Source organism: Dysidea avara, chromosome 1 (assembly GCF_963678975.1).
Source record: "Dysidea avara chromosome 1, odDysAvar1.4, whole genome shotgun sequence".
NCBI classification, from domain to species: Eukaryota; Metazoa; Porifera; class Demospongiae; order Dictyoceratida; family Dysideidae; genus Dysidea; species Dysidea avara.
The window spans coordinates 30,641,558-30,667,893 of NC_089272.1; the positions used below are offsets into that span (position 1 = coordinate 30,641,558).

The window sequence follows — 26,336 nt, forward strand, 5'->3', positions numbered from 1 at the left end:
TACAAGTTACATTGTTCTGGGAGACACAGTTATTATTATAAGAAAAAGAATCAAGCACAATATAAAATTAGTATAATATTGTTCTAAAGGAGACAGCTACCCCTCAGCAACAGTAAGGTCAACGGCTGGAGACACACAGGGACGCGAATGCGATCCCTGATACTCATTACTGAAGAGTGCAGCAAGGAAAACTCCAAACTACAGCGAAGCCTGCCCATAACCACAGAATATAGGGAACTCCACTTCTCACTGAGCAAATGGGAAAGATGTTTATAAGTGATAGTTTCTGCCTTTCCCATACTACAGATGTGGAAAATACAAGTGGACTAATACAAGTTATATTGTGGCTACAGTAATTGTGCCACAACAAAAAACTAAACAAACTAGTGATTTAAAAATTGTTAATTTAAAAATGAAGTAGGGATCTTTGCAATAAAAAGTAGTGAAACAAGAGATGAATGATGGTGTTACAGCATAGCTCAGTGGGAAAGTCCCTACTTTGGTGGCACATTAACTATTATTATTCTGTTCAATGCCAAAGTAGAGACTTCCCACTGAGCTATGCTGCAACACCATCATTCCCTCTCTTGTTTCACTACTTTTTATTGCATAGATCCCTACTTCATTATTTTTAAATTAACAATTTTTAAAATACTAGTAGTTATAATTAGTTTTGCATCTGAACACACATCCCAACCATCAAAAAGTGGGTAGGTATAAAAAGTGGATCTGGGGACCAGGGATCCAAGGACCCACGGAGACCCAACTTTTCATGGAATTTTACATACTTCACAATGTTTATACATTCTGTACTTGCCCTGGACACCTCTGCTAGTCATGGTGGCTAATCTCATTCCACTTTCTGTCCATTGCAATTGTTCACAGTGTGCTTAATTCAATTAGAAATAACAAGTACCTCTGAAAATCGCCTGCAGCAGGCTTATTAAAGTTCAGTGTACATGAAAATGGCTTCAGTGAAGCAATTACTGCAAGGTACACCAGAAACTTGATAAACAGACTTCTTGCCATGTCAATAGCACACGAGGGCAACGACCTGTTAGAAACAAGCCCTTGATTAATACTACGGTTACTAAAGGCGTAAAGAATGAGTGGCCTACGAGGCACTTATAATTTCTAGGCATTGTGAAAGGAACCATCATGATGACAGGACAGAGAAAGAGTAATCTAGACTATTTGAGACTACCCATGTGCTCTGTGACTTGCAACAGTATCTAGTACAAGGATAGAAGATATAAACATTGTGAAGTATGTAAAATTTCCAAAAAAAACCTCACAAAACGTAGGGTCCCCATGGGTCCTTGGGTCTCCATGTCCTTGGGTCCCCAGGTCCTTGAATCCCTGGTCCCTGAGTCCACTGTTTATACCCACCCTCAAAAAGTGAAGTGACCATTACCCTTTGTTTTCAGCTGTTATACAGCATTATAAATGAAGAACAATATGAGAAGCGCTTCTGCAATCAATCCAGTCACTACAGAAATACTGTTACAAATGAGACAGTCAGCCACATGGAAGCCATTTCTTGTTCCTGCAAATTGACACATTGCGCTGCCAGCAAAAAGAACACAAAAAGGTGAGTGCATTGTATGAATTGTGGTATGTCAAATGGCACCTGGTTGAAGTAAAGTTTAACAGTGAAAAAAGTCAAGCCAGTAGTCTCATCCATTATGCAGTCAGCCAATCAGTCAGTCAATCATTCAATCAGTCAAACAATCAGTCTGCAGAAAATGCATAGCAGCAACTTAGTGGAAGCATTTTGGGTCACAGTGAAGGCACTTTTGGGCTTGATTATGCCTAACCAATACTGCCAAGGCACCATGAAGGTACTGTATTGTGAGGCTGGTTTCTGGTTAATATTTTTGTGAGAAAGTGCAAACCTCCATTATCCCTAATATACAGTATTATACCACCATACAGTATGATATCGCAATATTTAGCTGTACAAAACTCTCTTGCTTTTGATTTCACCAAGGCAGCTTCCTTGGTTGTCTGGATGGTGGCTCCACCACTGCCTGCTAAAATAATTAACAGATTCTTAATTATAAACAAGTATATGAAAAAGTAGAAACTGTACTGGGATCATAGAAATTAAATGCAATAAAACAAGGGAAGTCATCATTTACTGTAATTCCTAACATTAATTTTGTTCTTTGCCGCTCAATATATTATGTAGCTATTTCTGTTGCCAGTTACTCTTACTTTCACAGACTTTCCTTTTTACAGCCAAGCTGTTTTGCATGGAGGATTATATTTAAGACTCCCTAATTAGCCTTTCAAGAACCTACTGCATACAGCCATACAACATTTACATTTTAAATCTCTATTAATTACTTATAGCAGGGATTAACTGCATGGGAGTCTGGATTTTAGAAGTATCTCAGCATCAACGTGTTTTTCTCCAGGTACCTTTACTCACCACTAGATCACACTATAGGTATGAAATGGCTATTGGTACAGTATATCGCATCATATTATAGCCAAGAAAGCCAGCACACTTAATATTAACAGGCAGTTTTTATGCATGCATAGCTCCATTGTACCTTACATCTTTCTTAGATTGTACATAGAGTTGACCTGATTCCCACTTTTTAGGCTAAGCTGATACCCAATATTGTTTAGTTCTATTTTACTAATAGTTAACTGATACCCAATTGTAATCTACAAGTTACATAATCCACTAGAAGCAATGCTTGTAAAGCTAATGCTACAAAGTCGTACACATATACAAGTCAAAGTTACTAATCATACAAGTGGACTAGAGCTCCAATTGCAACTATTTATTGTGATATTCATAGGTGACTGTTATATTAGAGTGGTTGACTGTTCTATTACAATAATATCTCTATCTTTTGCAATAATTTTGGACTTGCAAGTACCAGGCACTTTTCTCCAGGAGCATCACATGTTTGTGGTACAACATAATAATCTTATATGGTAGCACAAATACTTATCATTGGTGAAAACCGTGGTAATATTGATATCGAAATAATCGTTTCACCGAAATTTAGATGAAACAAGTATTGTTTTATTGGAATACCGTGGTATTATTATAATACTAAGATACCACCAAGCTCTGCATAAACAAATTACCTACAGTAAATACATGTCAGAGCCCAAACAAACCCTCCAGTAGTATACCGTATAGAGGGAAACTTTGGCGGGGGGAAACTTTGGCGAATTTGGCGATTCGCTACAAATTCGCCAAAGTTTAACCCGCCAATTGCTCATAGCACCTGAGATTAGCATCTTTATAGCTATGGATTGAGCTTGAATTCGCCAAAGTTTATTTCGACAAATGCGATTTAGCTTGCTATTCGCCAAAGTTTACCCCCACCAAAGTTTCCCTCTATACGGTATACTGCAACTGCTAAAGCTGAATAGGCTAGTAATCTGCTAGCTATAGCCCATTATAACTGATTTCTTATTATGATAAAAAGCACAAACACCTTACGCATTAGCATTGAAAAAAAAGCATAGTGTTGCGTGCTGGCTTGGGCCACACGACACACTACCGTGTGTCTTGAAACTCAACTGTCAGTCACTCACAATAATGGAGGATATGGTTTCAATTGTTTTGTGAAGGAACTTGATCCATGGTCTGTCATGCCTAGTAGAAAGTACTTTTCAGAGAATATAATACCCAAGATACATGAGTATATAGATGAAAGCAGAATTCATGAAAAAGGTTCACTCACCTGGTGTAATGGCTTACAGTTTTACTACTGATGCTTGGAGCACAACTTCAGCTGGACAATCATTGCTTAGTTTAACTGCACACTGGGTACAAGGTAATTTTGTGTGGGAATCAGCTGTGCTGCAAATGGCAACTTTGGAAGGCTTGCATACTGGTGCACTTATAGCTGAAAAGCTTGATGATAATGCTGTCACATTGGAAAATCAATAAGGAAAACGTTCATCTTGTCTTACTGGAAAGTGCTTCTAACATGGAGCGTGCAATGAAAGATGCTGATGTAGTTAGCTTTAGGTGTTTTGCGCATATTCTTCAACTAGCTAGTTGTCTACGATGGAGTACTGTGTCAGCGAGGAGTCAGTGACTGTGCCAAAGCATTGTGGAACATTTCAAAAGTCAACTGATAAATTGAAAGAAATGCAAGATAGTCTGGGTCTGCCAATCCATAAGTTTGAAGCAAGACAAAGTAACTACATACTGAGCATGGAATTCATCACTTGAAATGTTAAAATCAGTGGTAGAGCAGAAAAGCCTATGCCACAGAAGGTTTTATACCAGTGTTAAGTACATCTAACCTTGAGATTGCTGACAAGGTCATCACCATTTTATCTAGAAATCACCGAAAACATTTCAGAAGACTCTATCCCAATTTGTTTAATAATCCCACTTGTTCAAGCATAAGCAAGACACTGGTACAAACTGATGATGACATTGATTTGCATGGAATGAAGAGAGCTATGCTAGCATCACTTCAAGAAGATTCGCAGATATTGAATACTGATTTTCTTGCCCTATTGGATCTACAAGTCAAAGATAAATTTATCAGCACTTCCACATTCTTTCAAGATGTTGTTACTCTACAATGCAATGATGTAGTGCCAAATCAAAGAGCCAGCTTCAAAACGAGCTGCCACAGACAACAGACCAGTTGCAAGTGGGAGTGTGTGGGTTAGCTTTAATGAAATTCTAATAGATGGCGCACCAAATGATGCAACCTAGATGAGTAGAGAAACTGAAGTGGAACGCTACAGTACCTTGCTATCCCTATATAACTGATTTTAAGAGAAGTCCATATCAGTGGTGGGAAAATCATCAACACCAATACCAAGTGCTTGCCAGGCTTGCTAAAAAATACCTGTCTACACTGCCTACTAGTGTAAATTCCAAGAGAGTTTTTTCTGGCACTTGTCTGTAGTACAGTGACCAAAGAAGCAGGATGCATCCTGCACTAAACTACTATTGATCAAAGGTTGGAGGCTCATATGTTTACAAGCACACAATTTGATGTGTGTGTGTATGTATGAGAACATTTTTGAACAACATTTCATTGTATACATCTACAATGTGCAGGGTGTGTACTGTACTATCATGATTATTATTGGTGTGCATTGATGATTACTTTCTCTCACACTAATGCCATGTAAAGAATTGTATATTTAATATTAGGATCGGTATTGATTATTGGCTAAAAATAATAATTGGTTATTGGTACACCCAATTTTTCCAAATCGGAACACCTCTAGATCTTTTCACTCAAGATCTCTACTAGTGGCATACGTTTGTTGCTAACTGGAATGGACTGTACATTTTGAAGCTTAATCATACTGGCCACATCAATCTTTGCATCTACACAAATGCTTCTGTATTGTGGGGTTGCAATGCCCACTGTGAGTAACACTGGTTTCAATGGCAATGGACTTTGGAGTCTGTTAACAAGAAGGTGAGCTATGTAATAACATTGTAAAATTATTTTTGCAGCACGTGTTTTTTCCCAATGTATTTCAGTGGCATTTAGCTATCTTAAAAACAAAATTATGAGGGTTTTGCTCAGTGGGTCACGTATACAGAATTTTGAAATCATGAGTCAGGTATATGTTTACTCACCAGGATTTCCACTACCAGAACCACCATAAATAGGTTCTAGAAGGCAAGTATCAAATGAGTTATTGTTATAGGTATATGTTTACTCACCAAGATCACCACTGCCAGAACCAGCAACAACAGGTTCTGGAAGAGAAGTGTCACAATGAGTCATAGTTATACGTAGGTATAATTATGTTCTCTCACCAATTGGCGGAGCACCATCATCTGGATCACAACTAGGGTCACAAGCTGTGCAATCATTTGACTCAGCAGAGTAAACATCAGGGCACACATCCTAGAACATGTGGCACACAATGCAATACATGATTAAAAGCTTGTGATTAAGGATGGGTGGTACTTGTGAAACTGTGATATACGTAGAAATGAAACAATAATCATATCGTCTGAATTTTTATGAAGTAATAGTAACACGATATTGATCATTAATAGTGTACAGTATTTAGAATGGCTGCTTCTGCAGCCCTTGAATATTAGTAAGGCTGTAATGGATTAAATCATGTGATGGAATTGAGTAATGGGGTAGGAGATTAGGAACAATAAGTTGGAGATACCCTATTGGAGCTGTCCACCCCTCTATGACAATCATCCTACTAAAGCATTCATATACTTTCATCAAAAGTTGAACTACATATCAACTATCATAGATGTGGAAAATTTAGCTATCAAAAAACTTTTGTTGTTGGAAAATATTGGGATCAGAAAATTAAAACGATGATTTTCTTTTATCGCTAGCTTGGGCAGTGGGCTCGCTGAGATATTAGGGATCAGTCAGTAACTATGCAGGCGTAATTTTGGAAATAATCCGTATGTGCTGGCATTTTAAAGCAATTCTAAACCTTCAATAGTAAGAAATTAGCAATTCACACAATTCATTGACAAAGATTGATATATTCTAATAGAGCAGTCAGAAATTGTAACAGAACAGTCACACAATTATACTACTATGCTCCCTTGATTATCCAACTTTTGATTATCTGAATACTTTAGCAGAGCTGCTAAGCAAAAAAATGTTCACTTTTTTATAAAAGTGCCAAACTTGGTAATATATTTGCTTGGTTTATATGGTTTCATATTAGATACAGTGTCATTAAAATTACCAATCATATCACGTTTAAAGAACCTGACAAATGAAGCCAATAGAAAATGTACTAGGTAAGTCATAAAAGTGCTCAACGGTAGAAACTTTACATCTGCACAGACAAGTAAGGGATGGCAAAAGCTGGTCAAGGGAGGTGTCCATCCAGGTCATTAGCTTGCAATGTTAAGAGGGTCAAGGTATATGAAGCCACAGATGTGCAAATATTGGATTGTGCCTACACTTTTTACAAGCACCATTGGAAGTGTTTTAAAACACCTTATTTCACCACATCTTGAAAGATTTTCTGTAAATCTGAAATGCATTCATACCAAAACGAGGATTTTCATACACTTGTATGGTTTCCCAACAAGCTATAAATGGGCTTATAACCTAGTTTAAAAGTTTCTAAACATTTCCTATGGCGATGATTTTTGACGTGGCACCATATCTCTAATGATTTAGTGTACCTTACTCAACTTTCATAGAAAATTTGATGTTTTTATCACGAAGTGATCAATTTCATCAAAATTTGTTGCTTAGCCACTCTACTACTTGGTTAACTGAATGGTAGAAATGACTGTTCTATTAGAGTGTTTTGTCTAAGTTGTGCATTAAATTGGAGTAATAATTGAACTGTATATAAATGAATGGGCTTTGATTATCTGCAGGGCCGCCCAGAGAAATTAAGGGGCCCAGGGCAAAGAGTTAAAGTGGGGCCCTTGACCCAAGTTGTAAGGTGAAGACCAAAAAAAAAAAAAAAAAAGTCACAAACTGCTGGCAATGACAATAACTACCCATCACCAACCATACCTCCTTATCTATAAGCTTGCTATACTGCTCCTCTGAAGAATACTATGACTGCTCTATTAGAGTATTTAGATCTGACTGCTCTATTAGAGTATATCGATCTTTTAAACAGGTATTCAGGGGGCCCTTCATGGGGCCTCCTGGGGCCCCTTTCAGGCTGGGGCCCAGGGCAAAATGCCCCAGTTGCCCCCCCCTGTGGGCGGCCCTGATTATCTGAACTATCTGAACACATTTTTAGCACCAAGGAATCGAGGGAACTCTGTACTCTAGGCATTCACATAGAATGATTAAATACAGTGTAGGAACCAGCTAAAAGAATAGAAGACTATTTGAAGCTGACACAGAAATGTAGCCAAATGGTTTGATATAGCAATAAGCTGAAAATATTTGCCAAAGATGGTTGCATAATTTTGGGAAATGGGCAATTTTTAAAGGCATAATTATAAATGATTTTTTAGCTCTGCTCAAAAGCATAATGCTTAATTTTATGAGCACAATAGCCTCATGCTTACAAGATAATTTATACAATATTATACAATATAGTAAAGTATCATTTTACACTGATCAATTCAGCAGAGCTGCTAGTATTGTGAGGTAGCTAGCAGGTGCAGATGTAGATGGCTATAAAATTATCCCTTTCAAACATGTATGGCCTTTGACAGAATTTTACTTCTACTCATATAAATGTAGCTACAATGCATTTTTAATTTGCCATATAAAATTTCATTGTTTACCAAAATGTTGCATTGAAATTTTTAATGATAAATACTTTCAACGTTGAATTAACAGTATATGAAATACTGTAAAATGGTGATATTTTTCTGCAATATATCATGTTGCAGTATTTTCGATACATTCCAACCCAACATGGTAACACCTGTATTTGCAATATTTCACACCTCTTCACAACGTTCATCAAAATATGCACAAGGAAGTTCATTATCAGGATATCCATCACCATCAGAATCTAGCCCACACATTATGCCATTGCCAGCATATATGGGAGATTTGCACTAGAAAAACATTACATGTGTATACTGTATATATATAATACGTACTGTATTGTGAATTAGTGATTATAAAGGAATGATATATTGTACCATCCATACATTAAAAGACTAGCAATCTTTTAATGATGTTAATACAAGCACTTTACAATACATAAAGCATGTAGAAATAGTACTGAGTGGTACTAGTACAGGTATTTTATGCAATGTGAAATATAGTTTGCATTCATATGCATACTGTCACTGGTATGTTACTATAGTTGTAATTACCCAGCTCTCTCTAGGTATTTTCCATTTTTCTAAATAGCCTTGTAGACAGACATGGGACATTTTATATAAAAACTGACCCAAAAAAGTAGGATGCTTAAAAACGGTTTCTGAAAATTTATTGTAATAATTATAGAATGCATTACACATAGCTATAGAATAGACTCTTTCCAAAAATATGTCATTGCTTAGCACCACCTTTCCGACATTTTGATTGGGGCCACTGTCAATAATTATGATTGTACTACATAGAAATACGGTGGTGAAAACAGCTCAAGCAGAGTAGTATTGTTGAAGGACAGGCCATGGAAGTCTTCAACGTTGCAAATTAGTGTTCTGGTTAGAGGCAGGTGGTTATCAGGGCTGAACAAGGTGCGAAACATCGACAACACTACTTTCCTTGCCTGTCCATACAAGAAGCTATTAGTCTATAATATATAGCATTTTAGTCTGGGTGATCATTAGTACTGTATTAAGAATAGTGACTGTAACAGCGGCTGACCTCTTTAACAGCTTCTTGTTCAAGCAGACAAGAAAATTAGTGTTGTCGATGTTTTGAACCTTGTTCAGCCTTGATAACCACCTGCCTCTAACCAGAATACTAATTTGCAGCCTTAAAGATTTCTATGGACTACAGGGGCGGATCCAGGAGCCAGCAAGGGGAGGGGCACAAACAGGCTAAGTTGTTGGTGGTTGGGGAGATCCAGATTCTCTTGCTAGTTGCTGCATTTTTGAAACAGCAAATAATCACCTCTTAGTAGTGTCTCACTGATGACTTTTGTCATTTTGGCCTTTGAAGATGGTTGTGAAATCTTAAAAGCTGTTAAAAGGCTCCAAACGTCTTAAACAACAGCAACACGATAATTAATTTTAGAGGCGCTTAGTACGCACGAAGGTGCTGGGTAACAATTTAACAGTTAGTTTGATATTGGTTTGCTTCGGTTTCAGGTGGAATTGTAATAAGTGCTAGTAAAATGTACATGATTATTTTCATAAGGTGTATAGCTAAACTGATCTTGGCCTGATAGTATTTTAATCACAAGTATGGCTGGCTCTTCCACAAGGAGAGGGGGGGGGGGGGGGGCATTTGCCCCAAATGCCCCATCCTGGATCCGCCATTGGACTAAGCATTCCAGTATCCGAGATTTTAAACAAAAAAATTCTTCGTATATTCTCCAATAACAATGACACAAAATAACTACGGTACAAAATAACTATGGCACAAAATAACAACTCGTGTTTAACTTGTAAGATTACTCCGTCATCCAAGCTGAAATGAGGATGAAAATTACTATGGGGTTTGCCCACACGCTGATCATCATGAAAATCTTAGTTTTATAGAGTGTGTTACATATTAGTAAGTTTTATGTTACTTTGTAATCTTCTCAAGCCTTGTAATGTATGTAGAATACTATAAAACTTTAATAAATGTACTGTCGGGTGGAAGGTTGTCACTGGTATTTACTTTAAAGACTTTGCTCAGGTTAGCAATTTTCAGCTCCACAGCAATTTCCTGATGGCTGTGTCATCAGCTCAAAAGTATAAACAACTTCAAAGTCAGCATAACAATGCCATAATTGAAACCACAACTCCGCTTAGATATTGTTGCATCATTGTGACACCTCCACTTTATTTGTTTACCTTTACAAGTTGTTAATTTGATATTTTTACTCACTTAAGCTTGACATACAGTAGCCTCTTTCCTATGGGTATGCACCATTGTGTTGAGAAGTGTGCAGTAAGTGAAACACTATTTGCTCACCACAAAGCATATGAAGATCACTGAGATCTGATAAGACCTGAAGTTACTCTCATTACATGTACAAACTTGCAGCTAGAAGCAACTGCAGTTTCAAGACAGTCCAGGTTGCTAGATGGCACTTGTGCCATTTTTCCTTTTAAAATGCATGGAGAGCCCCGGAGAAAAAATATATTTTTTTTCAGTTTTTAAGCACTGTGCATGCCAAAGTAACTAATTCCAACCCAACAAACTATATATTTCTGAGATCGGAAATCAATACTCTATCTATTGAGCTTATAAATGTCCATTAAAAATCAGGCTGGAATGCCTAGTACTACTCTGCTTGTGCTTTTTTCACCACCATATTTCTGTGTAGTGCAATTGTAATTATTGATAGTGGCCCCAATCAAAATGTCGGAAAGGTGTTGCTAAGCAATGATGTCTTTTTAGAAAGAGTCTATTAAAGATATGATGTATAGGGACATTCCCCCAGAAAATATGAAGATCTTAGAAGCTTTGATATTGGATTTTAGTTTATCTTTTAGCTAGTAATCAAAATAAATTCAATGTTTTAAACTGAATAATTATAAGCTATGTGGTCTTTGAAAGCCTGAGTGAAAAAGTTGTGGCATCAAAGATGGTGGCCAAGAAATGACTGCAATGATGTTAAATTAAATGCAAATAATGTTTAATGATGTCTATTTTAAAATTTATTTTCATTAACATCATTGCACTCATTTCTTGGTCACCACCATTGATTTCACAACTTTTTCACCAAGTTTTTAAAGGCTGCACCTTTTTTCACAGCTTGTCTGTTTTGTTTTTCTTTATTGTGTGGATTACACTTTTTTGTACTTTATAAAGCTCTAAACCAGCCTATGGCTGACTTTGGGTTTACCCACACAATGATGACTATTGAAGACAGAATTACAAATATACTGTATTGCACATCTTATATCTGTTAACAGAATTATAATACTATACTCTAACAGAGCACATGGACTTCACACATAGAATGCTCTAGTGTTAGAATTTTCATTGGTACAGATATATGAAACTATAAACATTTATTGATAAGTAGATTAAAACTAGAATTTTAATTTACAAAGTAGAAATTAATGAAGTGAACAGCCAAGATAGCAGTGGCTCAAGCTTTGTGGCTAAGAATGTGGGTGTTAAGTGTGCATGGGGTGACGGAGATTCCACCCTTTCAAAAAGTTTAACACTTTTTGTGCATTTTTTACCCAACAGTAACTGCTCTATTGGAGTATCTCAACCCAGTAATTTACACTTGTTTGGTTTTGCTATATAGTTTGTAGCTGTAACTCCATTGCTTAGGGCACTGCTATGATGATCAGCCTACACTATGTACACACTACTTTTCAAGTTATTCTGAGGATGACTTGTAAGTTAAACAGTGTGGTTATATAGGTAGCATTGTTGCATGTAGCTGAAGTACAGTACTTTACTTTTATAATTATAATTTAGATGTATATTAAGTTGCTTGTAAGTAGTTTTCTGGCTCTTGTTGCTTGTAAATAGTTATTACAGTTTTTTGTTGCTTACTGTACTTATTACACCAACATACAACCCTTCCTGTACTTTATTTTACATACACAGTTTACCCTGTAGCTGTAACAAAAGTTTGACCTTTTTTTACGTGAATGAACATCCTTAGCACCATGTATATTCATCATATTCATAGCAAACTTTGTAATGTAAACTGCTTATATGCTCTTTATTTGTGCTAAAGTTCAAGCAGCAGTCTCACATGACCAGATCATTTCCACTCTGGTGTTTATTGGTTGAGGATCATAACTACTTATAAGTGCCGAGTCTGGCCGTGTGAGACTAATCAAGTTACACATTTGCATTAACTTTTTACAATTTTTACAAAATGTGCAAAAAGAAGTCTAAGCCCCTGTAGACCCCTTAAGGCTTAAGAAGAATAAGAGCGAAGAAAAAAAGAGAAAATTTTGAATACCCACATCTCACAAATAGCTGGTGCAAATTTAATCAAATTTGTGTAGGAAAACCGGTCTTATCGCCCATTTAAAAGAATTGAGAAACGCCGGTTTTAAATATTCAGAGTGTTGTAGCTGGCCAATGGTGGTAGCTACGCATACCAACTTTTCACACGTTTTACAACAATTTCTTACCTTCCAGATCATCCACTGCAGAAGTGTCAACAGCTAAGTTTCCCACAATTTTAGATAGTTTTTAAACCGAGGTTGACTGTATCAGACGAGCTCCAAAAAGGGTGGGAGGTTGGGGGGCCTGGAAGGCGGGAAAGATGGTGTCCAGAAATTGAAAAGGAATGTGTTGGGATAAATTAGGCCAAGTTATGGGCCATTCAGGGCTCAGAACTGGCTAAAATGAAAGGAAATTTACAGCATAGGTCATTGTCCAATACCACGGAGCTGTACAGCCACACACAGCCATCTCCTGATTGGCCAGGGCTCCATCAAGACCCCAGACCACTCGTACGGCTTGCCACTGTGCTTGAAAAAAGCAGCCAGCAAAAGCAGACCACTTTACTCTGGTTGACTGTGACAGTGAAATTTGATATCGCATTCATAAAGCTTTGTGTTTGTGTGAAAAAATCAAACCTCTTGTCTTGGGCGAAAAGACCTGTTTTCACAGATCCAGTCACATTTGTTGTTTGGCCTCCTTTACCTAGCAGTCAGCTAAAAAGTGCTTTAAAGAAGAAACCATAGCGTTATGCAGTGAAAATTTTATTTCTTTTCATCCTTGCATAACCATGTAAATTACCAGGTGCACAACACACTGCCATGTGTCTTGATCAAATTGATTGCTCTATTAGAGTATTGTGATTATTAATGGGAGGTGAAAAGTAAAATGTTACTGAAGATTTGATAGCTACAATGAATGTTGGTTAAATTCATACTGTTGAAATGTGGTGGCATAGGGTTACACTATACGTACTACATTACCTGGCCTACCCTACCTAGTAGACAGCTAAAATGTGACCAGATTTGTGAAAAAGGGTCTTTCACACACACCCAATTCTATATGAGCATAACTTTGTGTTTAAGAAATGTATACTCCGCATTGCCTCGAACTATGGCCGGTCTCATATAAACGCATGGTCTCGTTTAGTTGCCGGGGTTGATAACAACGTAACCACCACGAATACTAGTTTTTAGTATTCATAGCTTTAATAGACATAACTTAATATCAACTGAAACCTTTGTTGTGTCAACAGAAACCTTTAATAGCGATTAACCTCAGATTTAGTGCTACTTTTGGACGAGTGATAGATGCTTTAAAGAAATAAATGCCCGGGCCATAATTCGAGGCAATGCGGTAGTCCTGAAATTTTCCTCATTTATGCAGCTATGCTGGTGCTCACTACTGACCAAATTTCAAGTCAGTAGAAATTTTACATACTGAAGTTATAAATCATCAAAGTTGGTAAATTGGATGTGTGTGGAAGACCCCTTACACAAATCTGGTCATAACAGTGGGGATCATGGAGCTAAAGTATGCATGTGAAAACCACATTTTCTTTCTATACTGTACATACTGTACGCATGGTGTGGCACACGACACACTACTGAGTGTATTGATTAAATTGATTGCTCTATTAAAGTATTGTGATTGTTTTAATGAAATGGGGGATGAAAATTAAGGTTTTAATTGTTATAATGGATGTCAGTTAAATTCATACTACTGAAATGTAGTGGTATGGGGCTGTATTTTCCTTTTATTTCCAGGATTTGATGGACTGCCCTTGCTGACTACTCCCACAACAAAGAATGGCACATGCAGGACAACTACAAAAAATTAAAATGGTTAAATAACACAGCCAACAAGTGGGGTACTAAATCCGAGCTCTTGTGTAGGTATAAATAGAAGAGCATGCACCTCAAATGCATTGAACTGGTCAGAGTAATGAGAACCCAAGATAACAATGGAGTTGGAGCTGTATGGTTTCCACTATACAGTGCTCTGTAGCTAATGATCTAATACAACACAGATCATCAATCATACCTCATAACCATTACTAGTCATAACACATGGTGGTACACCAGGACCAATGCACACATGAATTCCAGTTAGTGAAACAGAATGACCACAGTAACACCATGCTATAAACAAATAAAGAGATTAGCAATGTACCTACATTGTTGTGCATAATTTAAGCTTATCTACCACATGACAGGAAATTTTGACGAAAGGAAACTTTGACGAATTTGGCGAATCAGTTACAGTCGTCAAATTGTAATTCAGCAAACATCAATAAGCATCTCAAAAGTCAGTATTTAGATCTGTGATTTCTTCAAATTTTAATTCATCAACGCTGATTAATTGTGAATTTGTCAAATTTTCCTTTGTCAATATTTCCTGTTGTACAGTATAGAGTATACTTACATGTTGGTGAGAAAATCATTCTGTGTGTTCCTATAGAAAGCAAAATAGAAATAATGAAGCCACCACTTGATTCGGTTGACTCATCATTTGATCTATGTAAAAGTATGTAATATTTATTCTACAAATTAATTAGTCACCTTGTTGCAGAAACAATGACTGCTACAGACACAGTACTCCTCAGTGGTGTGTTTGATAGTGTGATTGTGTAGTTGTCCACTACTTCATAGTTAAAGTCACCAAGGTTACTAACCACCTACATGCATTATAATATGAAATAAAATGTCAATTATTTCTTTCGAACATTCATGTAATCAGATATTTCAGGAGGGCATGAACCATGGTAGTGGGCTCATAGTAGGGATCACAGTGGAATTTTCACAAGCCTTTAGTAGAGCAGTCACCGAATCCATGTTAGAAAGCAGACTTGCTCATGAAGCAACACTGAAATGACTTACCATCAATCACCAAACCTTAGGTTAATGGCGGTAGTGCAGCAACAATGGTCTAAGTAAAATATGGGCACATTCAAATTTTACATGAATTGCTCATCAGACAACTACAGTGTATTTAATTTTTTTTTCATCAGTGCCTGCATGTATTTTCACTTCTGCACATACTTCCTATCATCAAAGATTTACCCATTACGGTGAAACCTTTCGTATCCATGCGGTCTGATACATAGTACTGTCCGTTATATCAGAAATGTCTGTATCCACGAAATGCATGTTAATTTGATAAGTAACTGGCAAGAAATGTACGTATATGTTAGTGTTATGCAGTTTAGTGTATAAAGGAGGAAGTCACTACAGAGCAGTCATGTTCACTCTCCTGGGCAGTAAAAGTAAATTATCACCTAGTAACCATGTGGTGGTTATTATCTGTAGAATAAACAAGCTGCCTAACAAGTAAACAGCAACTCCTTCCTTGTGATTTCATCTAACCCAAACTTCGTTATGGGAAATAGACTACAAGCTATGTGACTAATTTTTGATGTCAAGACATGGAGGTGCCTGAATAATTGAGGTCCAGATAAGGGAGGTTCCTTTGTTTTAGTCTGATTTAATAGAACATTCAGCATATGCAGTTCAGCTTTCTAGATTACTGACCTCATTGGTAGATCTAGAAATTTCTAATTGGTGTTTTGAGGTTAAGTGCATAGGGTTGACATAGTGGAGTGACATAGGTTAAGTGACATGAAGCACGTTCAACATGCATATGTACTAGGGGGTCTGCTGGTATGCTCCCCAGGAAAATTTTGAAATCTAGATGCTCTGAGGTTGCATTTATTGGCACTTTTGGTATAGAATTACCTAAAAGACTATTTACAGTACCACCCAGATGTAATGTTACACTCGAGAGCAGTTGAAACTCGTGTAGCCAATTTTCAACCTGCAATTTCTTTGGCATCTGTGTGCTAACTAACTCACCACCTGTAGCCACGATAGCTGAGTTCCCTCAGGTGGTAACTGCATGCCTTCTCATGTGACGTATTCCAGTCGTGCGTCATATCGAGTCGTGACCTGGATTTGAGCACTCGTGAGGGATTGTAACATTACCTCTGGGTGGTACTGTACACAAGTACAACATGTTAAACCTTACTAGAACTACTGTACAGTACAGTGGAGCATGTCAAACTCTTTGAAGTGCACTTGGAATTGTAACACAAACACACACACACACACATGCATGGGTATACGTACGAACACGTGCATGTACACACACATGCATACACACATGACTCAGTGGATATCGTAAATACCATTACACAGTACAGTAGTACTGTATTTTAGGGATCATGGAGGCTTGGGTTTTTCTGGCCAAAAATATCACCCAAAAACCAGCTTCACAATACCATCCTGGTGCCTTGGCAGTGTTGGTTAGGTATCACCAAGTCCAAAACTGTCTTCAATACAACCCTAAATGCTTCCAATCAATTGTTACAAAATGTAAAAATAATTTTACTCAATGGAATTTTCTAATGACTAACTGCCTGATGCCTTCAGCTAGGCAAACATAAATCGATAATGGCTAAGGCTACAGGCTTGATTTTTTCACTGTTCAATGTTGTTTCATCCCAAGACATGCCTTTTGGCTTACCGCAGTATGTACAATGCATGCATTATGTACTTAGCTTTGTCCTCCTTTGTGTACAATTTCTTTTTGTTGACAGCTCAAGATGTTGATTTGCAGTAGCATGATGCATGGCTTCCTCATTTTGTTAACGGGAATCATCCATATTTCCCTGGCAGTGTGGTGGCTAGATTTATTGCAGAGGTGCTTCTAATATTGTTCTTCATTTGTAACACTATATTAGGCCTGCGCCGATTATGCTAGCATAATTTGGGGCATATAAATAGGTAGCCAAAAGCATTGAGCATGATGTCAGCATAATGGGCAGAATTTTTGTGCATTATTTTGCAGATAAGCTGAAACTCTACCTATTTGCATGATGTAGAATGGAATAGTGTGCAGACACAGTAAACAAATCAGGTTTACAGTTATGTTGTGAAGAAAAGATAATAGAACGTTTGCAAATGCATTAAATATTCTAATAGAGCAGTCAAAATGCAATTTTATACGAGCATATTTGGAGCATAATGTGATGCAACTGGGCATAATTGCAGCATAATAGGGGAAATTTTGGAGCAATGCTCAAATGCATAATAGGCAATCTCTAAAGCATAATAGGCTTAGGCCTATAATGTGTAATGGGCTGAAAATAGATGAAAGCGAAGAGTAATGGCCACTTCACTTTAGAGCCAGTAATTGATAGTTGGGGCATGTGAATTGTCTGTATTTTTCGTGATGGCTGGATTGATTGCAGAGGCACTTCTCCTACCATTCTTCATTTGTAGTGCTGTATAATGGGCTGAACGTAGCTGAAGCGAAGCGTAATGGACACTTCTGAATCACTTTTGAGTCAGTAATTGATAACTGGGGAGTGCAAAAACTTATCTCTGTCTTTTGATGTGGTAAGTGCAGATTCACCAGTCATTACACAAAAGGTAAACAAACAAGTATGGTATGTGTAATGTTTGTAAACTCGCCACATGTTCACTCAACAACATAGAATGCCATTTTTCAATCAAGATCACACGCGCATATGATTACAATAATTTTGTGTATCCAATTACAAGGAAAATATTACAATAACTAATAATAATTATACTACAACAGCACAATGTCACATCTCCTCTCTTCTTAGTTATCTAGCTCCTCTATGAGGCTGGACAGTGGGTTGTGAATCCTCACTGGTCGCTATCGCTCGACCTCTATATTTGCCTCTCATTATTAACTGTTTCTGATATAAGAAATGACACTGATCTTTGAACCTTACTGATTATTCCTGGTAACCACTCTTCCTTTCCACTGACGTTTTTGACAAACAAAGTCTCCCCTTCCTTAAATTGTTATTGTCTGCAGTGAGCATCATGATACTGTTTCTGTTGGTAGTGGGAATGGCTCACTTGGGCCTGTATATTAGGGTGAAGCAAATCAAAGTGTGTTCTCAAGGGCCTGCCAAACATCAACTCTGCTGGGGAAACAGGCGTTGTGGAGTGTGGTATTACTCTATACTTAACCAAGAATCAGGAAACCTTAGGTTCTAAGGGCCTGCATCCTCTTTATTGCTGACTTAAAAGTCTGGACCGCCCTTTCAGCTAGACCATTAGAGGCTGGGTGATATGGTTTTCAGATGCTGAATACCATTCTGTTTCATGAATTCTTGAAATTCGTAACCAGTAAAAATTGACCCATTATCGGAGACTAGAGTCTCAGACAGACTAAGGGTGGCAAAGGTATCATTTTAAATTAGCTTCTGAATTGTGACTGAGCTGTTGAGGATGTGGTTACGTGAACATCCAACCATTTACTGTGGGCAACCACAATGATAAGGAACATTCGATTTAGGAAAGGCCCAGCATAGTCCACATGTACCCATGACCAGGGCTTGTCTGGCCATTCCCGTGGTTGCAGGGGGGCTGCTTCTGGTGACTTTTTATTCCTTTGACAGGAATTACAGGATTATACCCTTCTTTCAATATCACAATCAATTTTGGGCCACCATACATACTCCCAAGTTATTTGCTTCATACGATCAACCCCTGGGTGAGCTTCATGCAGCAGTTCAAGGACTTTGGCACATCCTTTCAAGGGGACCACAACTCTGCTACCACGAAGTACACAGCCAGTTTCCACAATCAACTCTGATCTTATTCTAAAATAGGACTGCAGGTCTGATGATGAATAGTTCCACCCTTTCATAAAGTGTGGTCTGACTTTAGATAAAAATAGGGTCTGTCTGGGTCCATTGTTTGATTAATACTACGACTACTGGAGTAGAATTTAAATAACAAGTCCACGAAAAAATTAGAATTTTCAACTAGAGCAGGGACCATAGCACATCGATAAAAAATACTGAAACAAGTTGAAGTATATAGTCCATGATATTAAATCACCATAAAACAATAAGAAGTGTTATATCCCTACTGTGCTCAAGATACCATAACGGAAATGCACAGTAGGAATATGACACTTCTTATTGTTTTACGGTGATTTAATATCATGGACTACTCCAATTTGTTTCAGTACTTTTTATCAATGTGCTATGGTCCCTACTCTAGTTGAATTCCAATTTTTTCGTGTACTTCTTTTGCAAATAATTTTATTATGACTGGTGAACCCACGCATACCGCATCTGAAATGACACCACGTACCACAGCTATATCAATTATCGTCTGAAAAGTGAAGTATCCATTACGCTTCATTGTCAGCTACGTTCAACCCATTACACAGCAAGAACTGTTCGAAAAGCACCTCTACAATCCACGCATACCAAAAGAAAGAAATAGTGCTGTGTGCCCCAATTATATTAATTATCATCTGAAAAATGAAGTATCCGTTACGCTTCGCTGTCGGCTATGTTCAACCCGTTACACAACAGTACAAATCAAGAATTGTTTGAAAAGCACCTCTGCAATCAAAATAGCCACTATGAAAAATACAGACGATTTCCGTTACGAAGGGAAGCCATCACGTGCTACCGCCAAATCTACATCTTTCGCTGTCAGCAAAGATGAATGGGGCACAAAAGAGGACACTGGTAAGTCCATGAAGAATCCATTGTACGTACTGCGGTATGCCAAAAGGCACCTGTTGGGCTGAAGCGACGTCGAACAGTGAAACAATCAAGCCAGCAGCCTTAGCCGTTATAGAGTTATGCTGCATCAGTCAGTCAGTTACTTACTCAGTCAGTAGAAAATTCCATCTAATAATTTTTTTTTTAAATTCTGTAGCAACTTGTTGAAAGCGTTTCGAGTCGATCTGGAAAGTTGTTTGTGCTTAGTTTAACTATCCAATACTGCCTCATCATTGTCAGGGAAAATTGAGGCTGGTTTTTGGGTGATGTTATCCCGCGGGCCACACCTACTCCTTTGTGGTCCCTACTATACAGTTACTATCGTACTGTATGATCTAGTAAGAAGATGGTATCTGCACGGGTTGGCACCACCTTAGGTTGGTGTGGCAGTGGCAACCTGCTGAAAGTATGTGCATTAGAGTTACAAGAACCAGCTTTATACTAAATTGTGTAGCTGTAAGCAGACAGGGTGATAGCCCATCATTTTATGCGAGCCGATGCCATCTGTGGAATTGCTCTGGATGTGTCAAGCAAATATGACAGTGGTTTGTGGTCTCTATATAATTATGACAAATGCCCTACTAAACAAGTATTGGTGGAACTTTTGCAAGTCAAATACAATAGCCAAAGCTTCTTTATCCAATTGGGAATACCGTCTTTCTACTGGGGCTAACGTACGTGGCACAAACACAATTGGTCGCTCCATACTGTCATCAAAATAGTGAGCCAGCATGTCACCCACTCCATAAGATGAAGCATCACATGACAAAACCAGTTGAATATCTGGATCATAATGTACCAGTAGTTTACACGAATCCAGCTGCAATTTGACCATGTCAAATGCTTGTTGTTGTGGTTTACCCCACTCCCATTTGGTACCTTTTGCTAACAACTTGTGTAGGGGTGCCACAGTTGTGGACAGGTGGGACAAACATTTCCCATAATAGTTTATTAATCCCAGGAAGGCTCTTAATTCAGTAATGTTCTGTGGGGAAGGAGCTTTAATTATGGCTTCAACTTTGGAGGTTGCTGGTTGCAATCCATCCTTACTAATACAGTGCCCTAAATACATTTTTTCCAGTTGGCGAGTTCTCTCAAGATGTTGTGAAGACAACTACACATATATATCCACATGTAAATGCTGGTATCTGTAAAAATGCCTGCATTCTGGAAACAATCCTCTTCAATGTACAAACCCTGGTCAGCAAAGACAATATCTCCTGGCAGCAATTTCATTAGGAAGCCACTGTTTACAGTTAAGTGTTTGTCACTTACTCCTCCTCTCCAGGTACATGAATCAAAGGAAGCCACTCCTTGTGGACACATTGCAATGAACACCTTAGCAGTGCTATCATGCATATATTGCAAACATGCTGCTGACTTACAGTAACTACTAAATGAGATGGTGTTTCAATCTTTATCTCATAGCAGTCAACAATTGAAACCACTATAGTTGCGAGCATGAAAACAATTTGGCATGGTCATCCCTCTCAGGCTATTTTACAAGCCACTCTAACAGGACCATCATGGCTCTAAAGTTGCGTGGAATAATTATATCTAATCCAAAACAGCCAAACTGTAAAAAAGGTGTGGCCCCCCAAAAGGTCATGGTAAAAAAGATGTGAAATCCAAGGTGGCGGAAAAGAAATGGCTGTGATGGTAGGTTAACAGTAAAAATTTAATAATGACAATTCAGGTGAATTTGGTGCCAAGACCAAGCGGTACCTTGGCCGCTTCAGATATCAGCTCGTTTGTTGCCAGTTACTTTTATTTTCCAGTTTTACAGCCAAGGTATTATTGTATGGACTTGGTAAAACTTATGTAATCATAGCCAGTTGTAGTAACATTGATTCTTGGCTGCTCCAGATATCAGAACTTTCAGTTACCAGTTAATTTCATGGAGTTTTCTTCTACAGCTGAGCTGTTTGTATATGGGGTTACAGATACTTGTAGTTTCTTGGACATGCATTTTTTACAGCAAAGGTGTTTTGGAGGAGATACTAGCTACTCATTGTTATTTCTATAACCAAGCCTAAAGTCACATGAGTAGTGTCTGACATAGCCAGACCACTTTTTTCCTTTTTTTAGTGATATTCAGTGGAAAAAAAGGCTGATGATCCTTTTTTTCTCACTGACTATCACTCAAAAAAGGGGGAAAAAGCAGTCTGGCCATGTGACACTTGCCAAAGCTTCAAGAAATAAAGAAGATTCAAATTAAAAATGAGATTTATAGTCTTCAATGATCTAAATCTCTTCTTGTTTTTGTTATTTTTTCAGCAATCTCTCTTTCCATTTTCAATTTTTTGACTACAACTTACTACACCATGCAATGTGTACTGTATGGATACCTTTATGCTGAGGTGTATAGATAATGATACTACATCTATTGATCACAGCACATAAAATAGTAACCTTGTGTATCACTTAGTATTATCAAGTACATATTATTTTTATTGTTACTGTATGTACTCTTGCTGTTATAATGTGGAATTATTACATTTAAGTGAGTTACAGGTGGGTGGTAAATAAAGGGCACTTTTGTAGAGATATTACTTAATACATTCTGAAGGTAAAAATTGTACCCTTTAAAGACTACATACTGTATGAACAGACACTTATTATTAAATAATTTACCATTGACTCATATCTGCTAATGTTCATCTGATTGTCATCTGCTAACTCTGTCTGCTCAACAATCACTTCACGATTCATTGAAGGTTTCATTGTACAGCCAGAAAAATCTACATTCTCCCACATTCCGGATTCATTACATTTTCTGGAAACAGTAAGTCCTGAGTTAAAGACACTATGAAGATCTGAACATCGACGAACAGATGTTCTGTTAGCACTCTGACCATCCCAAATCAGTCCATCAGCAATACTTGGTAAACAATCAACTGTGGTAGAAAATAAAGAAATAAACAACTATTTGTATTTTGATGCACATTCATGCAAAATATTATCCAGAAACTAGCTCCAATACGTATCAATCATCTCAACAATTCAGTGTTGTTGCATGGTTGGATGTAATTAGAGTTATTAACTTATTAGCGATTGCTATCTGAAACATTCAGTCAAATTTAACTTTAATCTGGTTGTATTATTGACTACATTTATGTACATACTATTATGTAGATGCTATCCCCATGTAAAAACAGCTTGGCTGTCCAAAGAGGGTGTGTCCATGAAAGTAAAAATATCTGGGGACTAATAAAGCTGATATCTGGTGTAGCCAAGAATGAATATTAATACAACTAACTATATTTAATTTTAAAAAAAACAGCTACGCTGTAAAAAAGGGTGCATGTGGCCTCCAAAAAAAGCCAGAGTGAAAAAAAAAGAAATCTAAGGTGGCAGCCAAAAATGGCTGTGATGGTGCAGTAGGTTAATGGCAAAAATAAAAAAAATTACAATTTAGGTGAATTTGTAGTGCATTCCTCCTCCAAGTTTCACTAGGATTCGGCACCAAACTCACCTGAATTGTTGTTATTAAAATTTTTGCCATTAACTTACCATCATGGCCATTTCTTGGCCACCACCTTGGATTTCACATCTTTTTTCAACCCGGCTTTTTTGGAGGCTGCACCCTTTTTTACAGCTTGGCTGTTTTTTGATTAGATATCACTTCTTTTTGTAAGTTCATACCTAAAGCCAGCCTGTGGCCAGCTTTGGGTATTTCTTTTAACTTGTCTTTTTCTTTACTACAAGAATGAGTGAGAAGATTTTGAAGTATTTGTTTAGCTACATGTAGATTTAAACAATATTATTTAGTAATTTACAATCTAATCACATAGTGATTTAGTTTGCCATACATTAGCCTCAATAGTAGGAGTGCAATTAATCTCAAATCGCATGGCCTTTTTCACTGTAAAGTAGCCAACACAATAGCAGAATAACAGAAGCCTTTTAAGTGCAACAAGAAAGTGATATACTGAATAGCCAATTAAGTAAACGGACAATAGAAGCCATTTAAGTGCAACATATGTAGTAACTGAGCAGAATTGCTGACATGTGAAGCCTTTTAAGTGCAACAACAAATGATGTAATACAAAGAAGGATGATGCAATTACCTGGTAGAAGTTAATGGCCACATAGAACTGGATAGATGTGTACTACAAACCATGAAGAGTGGTCACTATATGATTAGTAGGCAATCACACACATTTTTGTGCAATTATGAAATAATTGTACTTGTAGCAGCCAAAATTGCACTCAACTTCGCCTCGTGTAATTTTGAATGTTACTCGTACAATTATTCCCTGATAGCTAGGGACTCATCAATTTAGCCAGCAAAATGTTTGGCATAATGGGTGGGTAAAAGCAATGAGCGAAATGCTGGCATAATAGGTGCAATTTTTGTGAAGTGGACATAAAAATTGCAAAAAAGATGGAGATACTCTAATAGAACAGTCAGGCACGCTAAAATATCGACAAACATAGCTAATTGTTACTGGACCAACAAATGACAATCGAGATGCCCTAGTAAAACAGTCACACTTGTTAAGCAATATTAGCTAGCTTCTTGCTTTACATGTTAGAAGTAAGGCCATACCTATTTGATCTTATGTTGCGCGGGCAAAATTATTTTAAATTTGGGTAGGTAGGTCGGTTTGAAAATGAAAAAAGTTTTAAACACAAGCATACAAAATGCAAATAATGAATGTAGCTATAATAGTACATACACAGTAAAAATCTAGGTTTCATACTCTTCTAGTAGCATCAGATTTAAACATAAATCTCCAAAAGAGTTTTCCCATCATGTTCTACAATTTTAGAGCATTGGATGATCTTCAATGGTCCGAGGGTGTTGTCTTTAAGTAAGAACACATGATCCACACACGTGAGTTTCAAAATTATTTCATTTGAAGAAAAATGCAGTCGGTCGGGCCGGCACAACGTAAGGTACAGTATGGCCTAATTGCTGATCGAGATACTCTAATAGAACAGTCACTTTAAGGCGAAACTATAGCTTTGCACTTGGAAATATTCAATTAACGAAGATCAGTGCTGAGCAAAATTTATAATTCTTGAGCAAAATATGGAGCATAATAGGTGAAAAATAAAAGAATTACTAGAAAGAAAATTAGGTAGAAAAAAAAGCAACATAGACTGGTCCCTACTAATTGCACTCAAATGTGTGTGATTACCTATACATATTGATTAATTAAGTTACTATATCATACAGGTTGGACCATTTACAGCTGAATATATACTTCCAGCTCCAGGATTTCCAAACAGTCAGTTAAAGGTAATGGTCCAGTTTGCATTATTCTACCTCTTTTCATAGTCAGTTTAGCACATTTGGAAATGCCAAATGACATTCTAATAGTATTAGACACCATCTACACTAAATCCATCAATTTCTGTAAGTCAACATCGTTTCTAGCAAAAAGCTTTAGATCGTCCATATAAAGTAGATGTGTCAAATACATATTAGTTGAAACTCTATACCCATCCAAACGGTCCAGCAAATAGCTAAGAGGATTCAAAGCCAGGAAAAATAACAAGGGGCTAAGAGTATCCACCTGAAATATGCCACACTTGACAGAAACAGTAGATATCTCTGCAGGAGCAGAGTTAGGAAGTTGCAAAAACAGAGTAGTGTGCCACAAAGGGATTAACTGTCTCAAGCAATCAATCAATATTGATGGGAACTGGAACAAACTCAAACACTCTAAGATCCAATTATGAGGCACACAGTCAAAGCCTTCTTATAGTCAATCCATGCGACTGACAAGGAACGACAGCTCATACGCACCTGGTGATAAACATGATTAGTCAACAACAAATGGTCAGCACACCCCTGCTGTCCATTAGAGCATCCCTTCTGAGACGAATGAATAATACAATTATCTTCACAATGGATCTACTACTACTACCACTACCACTACCACTACTACTACCACTACCACTACCACTACCACTACCACTACTACTACTACTACCACTACCACTACCACTACCACTACCACTACCACTACCACTACCACTACCACTACCACTACTACTACTACTACTACTACTACTACTACTACTACTACTACTACTACTACTACTTATACTACTACTACAAGTGGAATACAAATAAATAAGGGTAGAAGGGATTGAAAATTGCATTTTCTTTCTTCTTGTCAATATACTCACAGTGTGGCGTGCTGGCTTCTTGGGCCACATGACGTGTGTCTTGATTTTACAAAATGTAATATTGGTTCTTACTATGACTTGTTCAGTTTTAGCTGCATTTCAATCAGAGGCATTGTCAAAACCCGGGCATCAATAATTCGAGATACTCTAGAGCATTCAAGATCGAG

At 37.5% G+C, this 26,336-nt stretch overlaps 1 protein-coding gene across 3 annotated transcripts in view; it reads right to left on the reverse strand.

Moving 5' to 3' along the window:
• The window catches only part of LOC136261367 (adhesion G protein-coupled receptor L4-like), a 134,002-nt gene that overhangs the window by 54,297 nt on the left and 53,369 nt on the right, over positions 1–26,336 (reverse strand). For 2 of the 3 annotated variants that reach the window (XM_066055373.1, XM_066055365.1), the window contains exons 4-11: positions 22,660–22,922; positions 15,026–15,141; positions 14,889–14,980; positions 14,508–14,605; positions 8,378–8,491; positions 5,777–5,867; positions 5,681–5,716; positions 5,594–5,629 (exon numbers count right to left, since the gene is read on the reverse strand). In XM_066055373.1, the coding sequence (XP_065911445.1) occupies positions 5,594–5,629; positions 5,681–5,716; positions 5,777–5,867; positions 8,378–8,491; positions 14,508–14,605; positions 14,889–14,980; positions 15,026–15,141; positions 22,660–22,922 (846 nt within the window). Of the gene's footprint in view, positions 1–5,593; positions 5,630–5,680; positions 5,717–5,776; positions 5,868–8,377; positions 8,492–14,507; positions 14,606–14,888; positions 14,981–15,025; positions 15,142–22,659; positions 22,923–26,336 lie in introns of those variants that run through there. The other variant, XM_066055380.1, reaches the window with a different exon arrangement.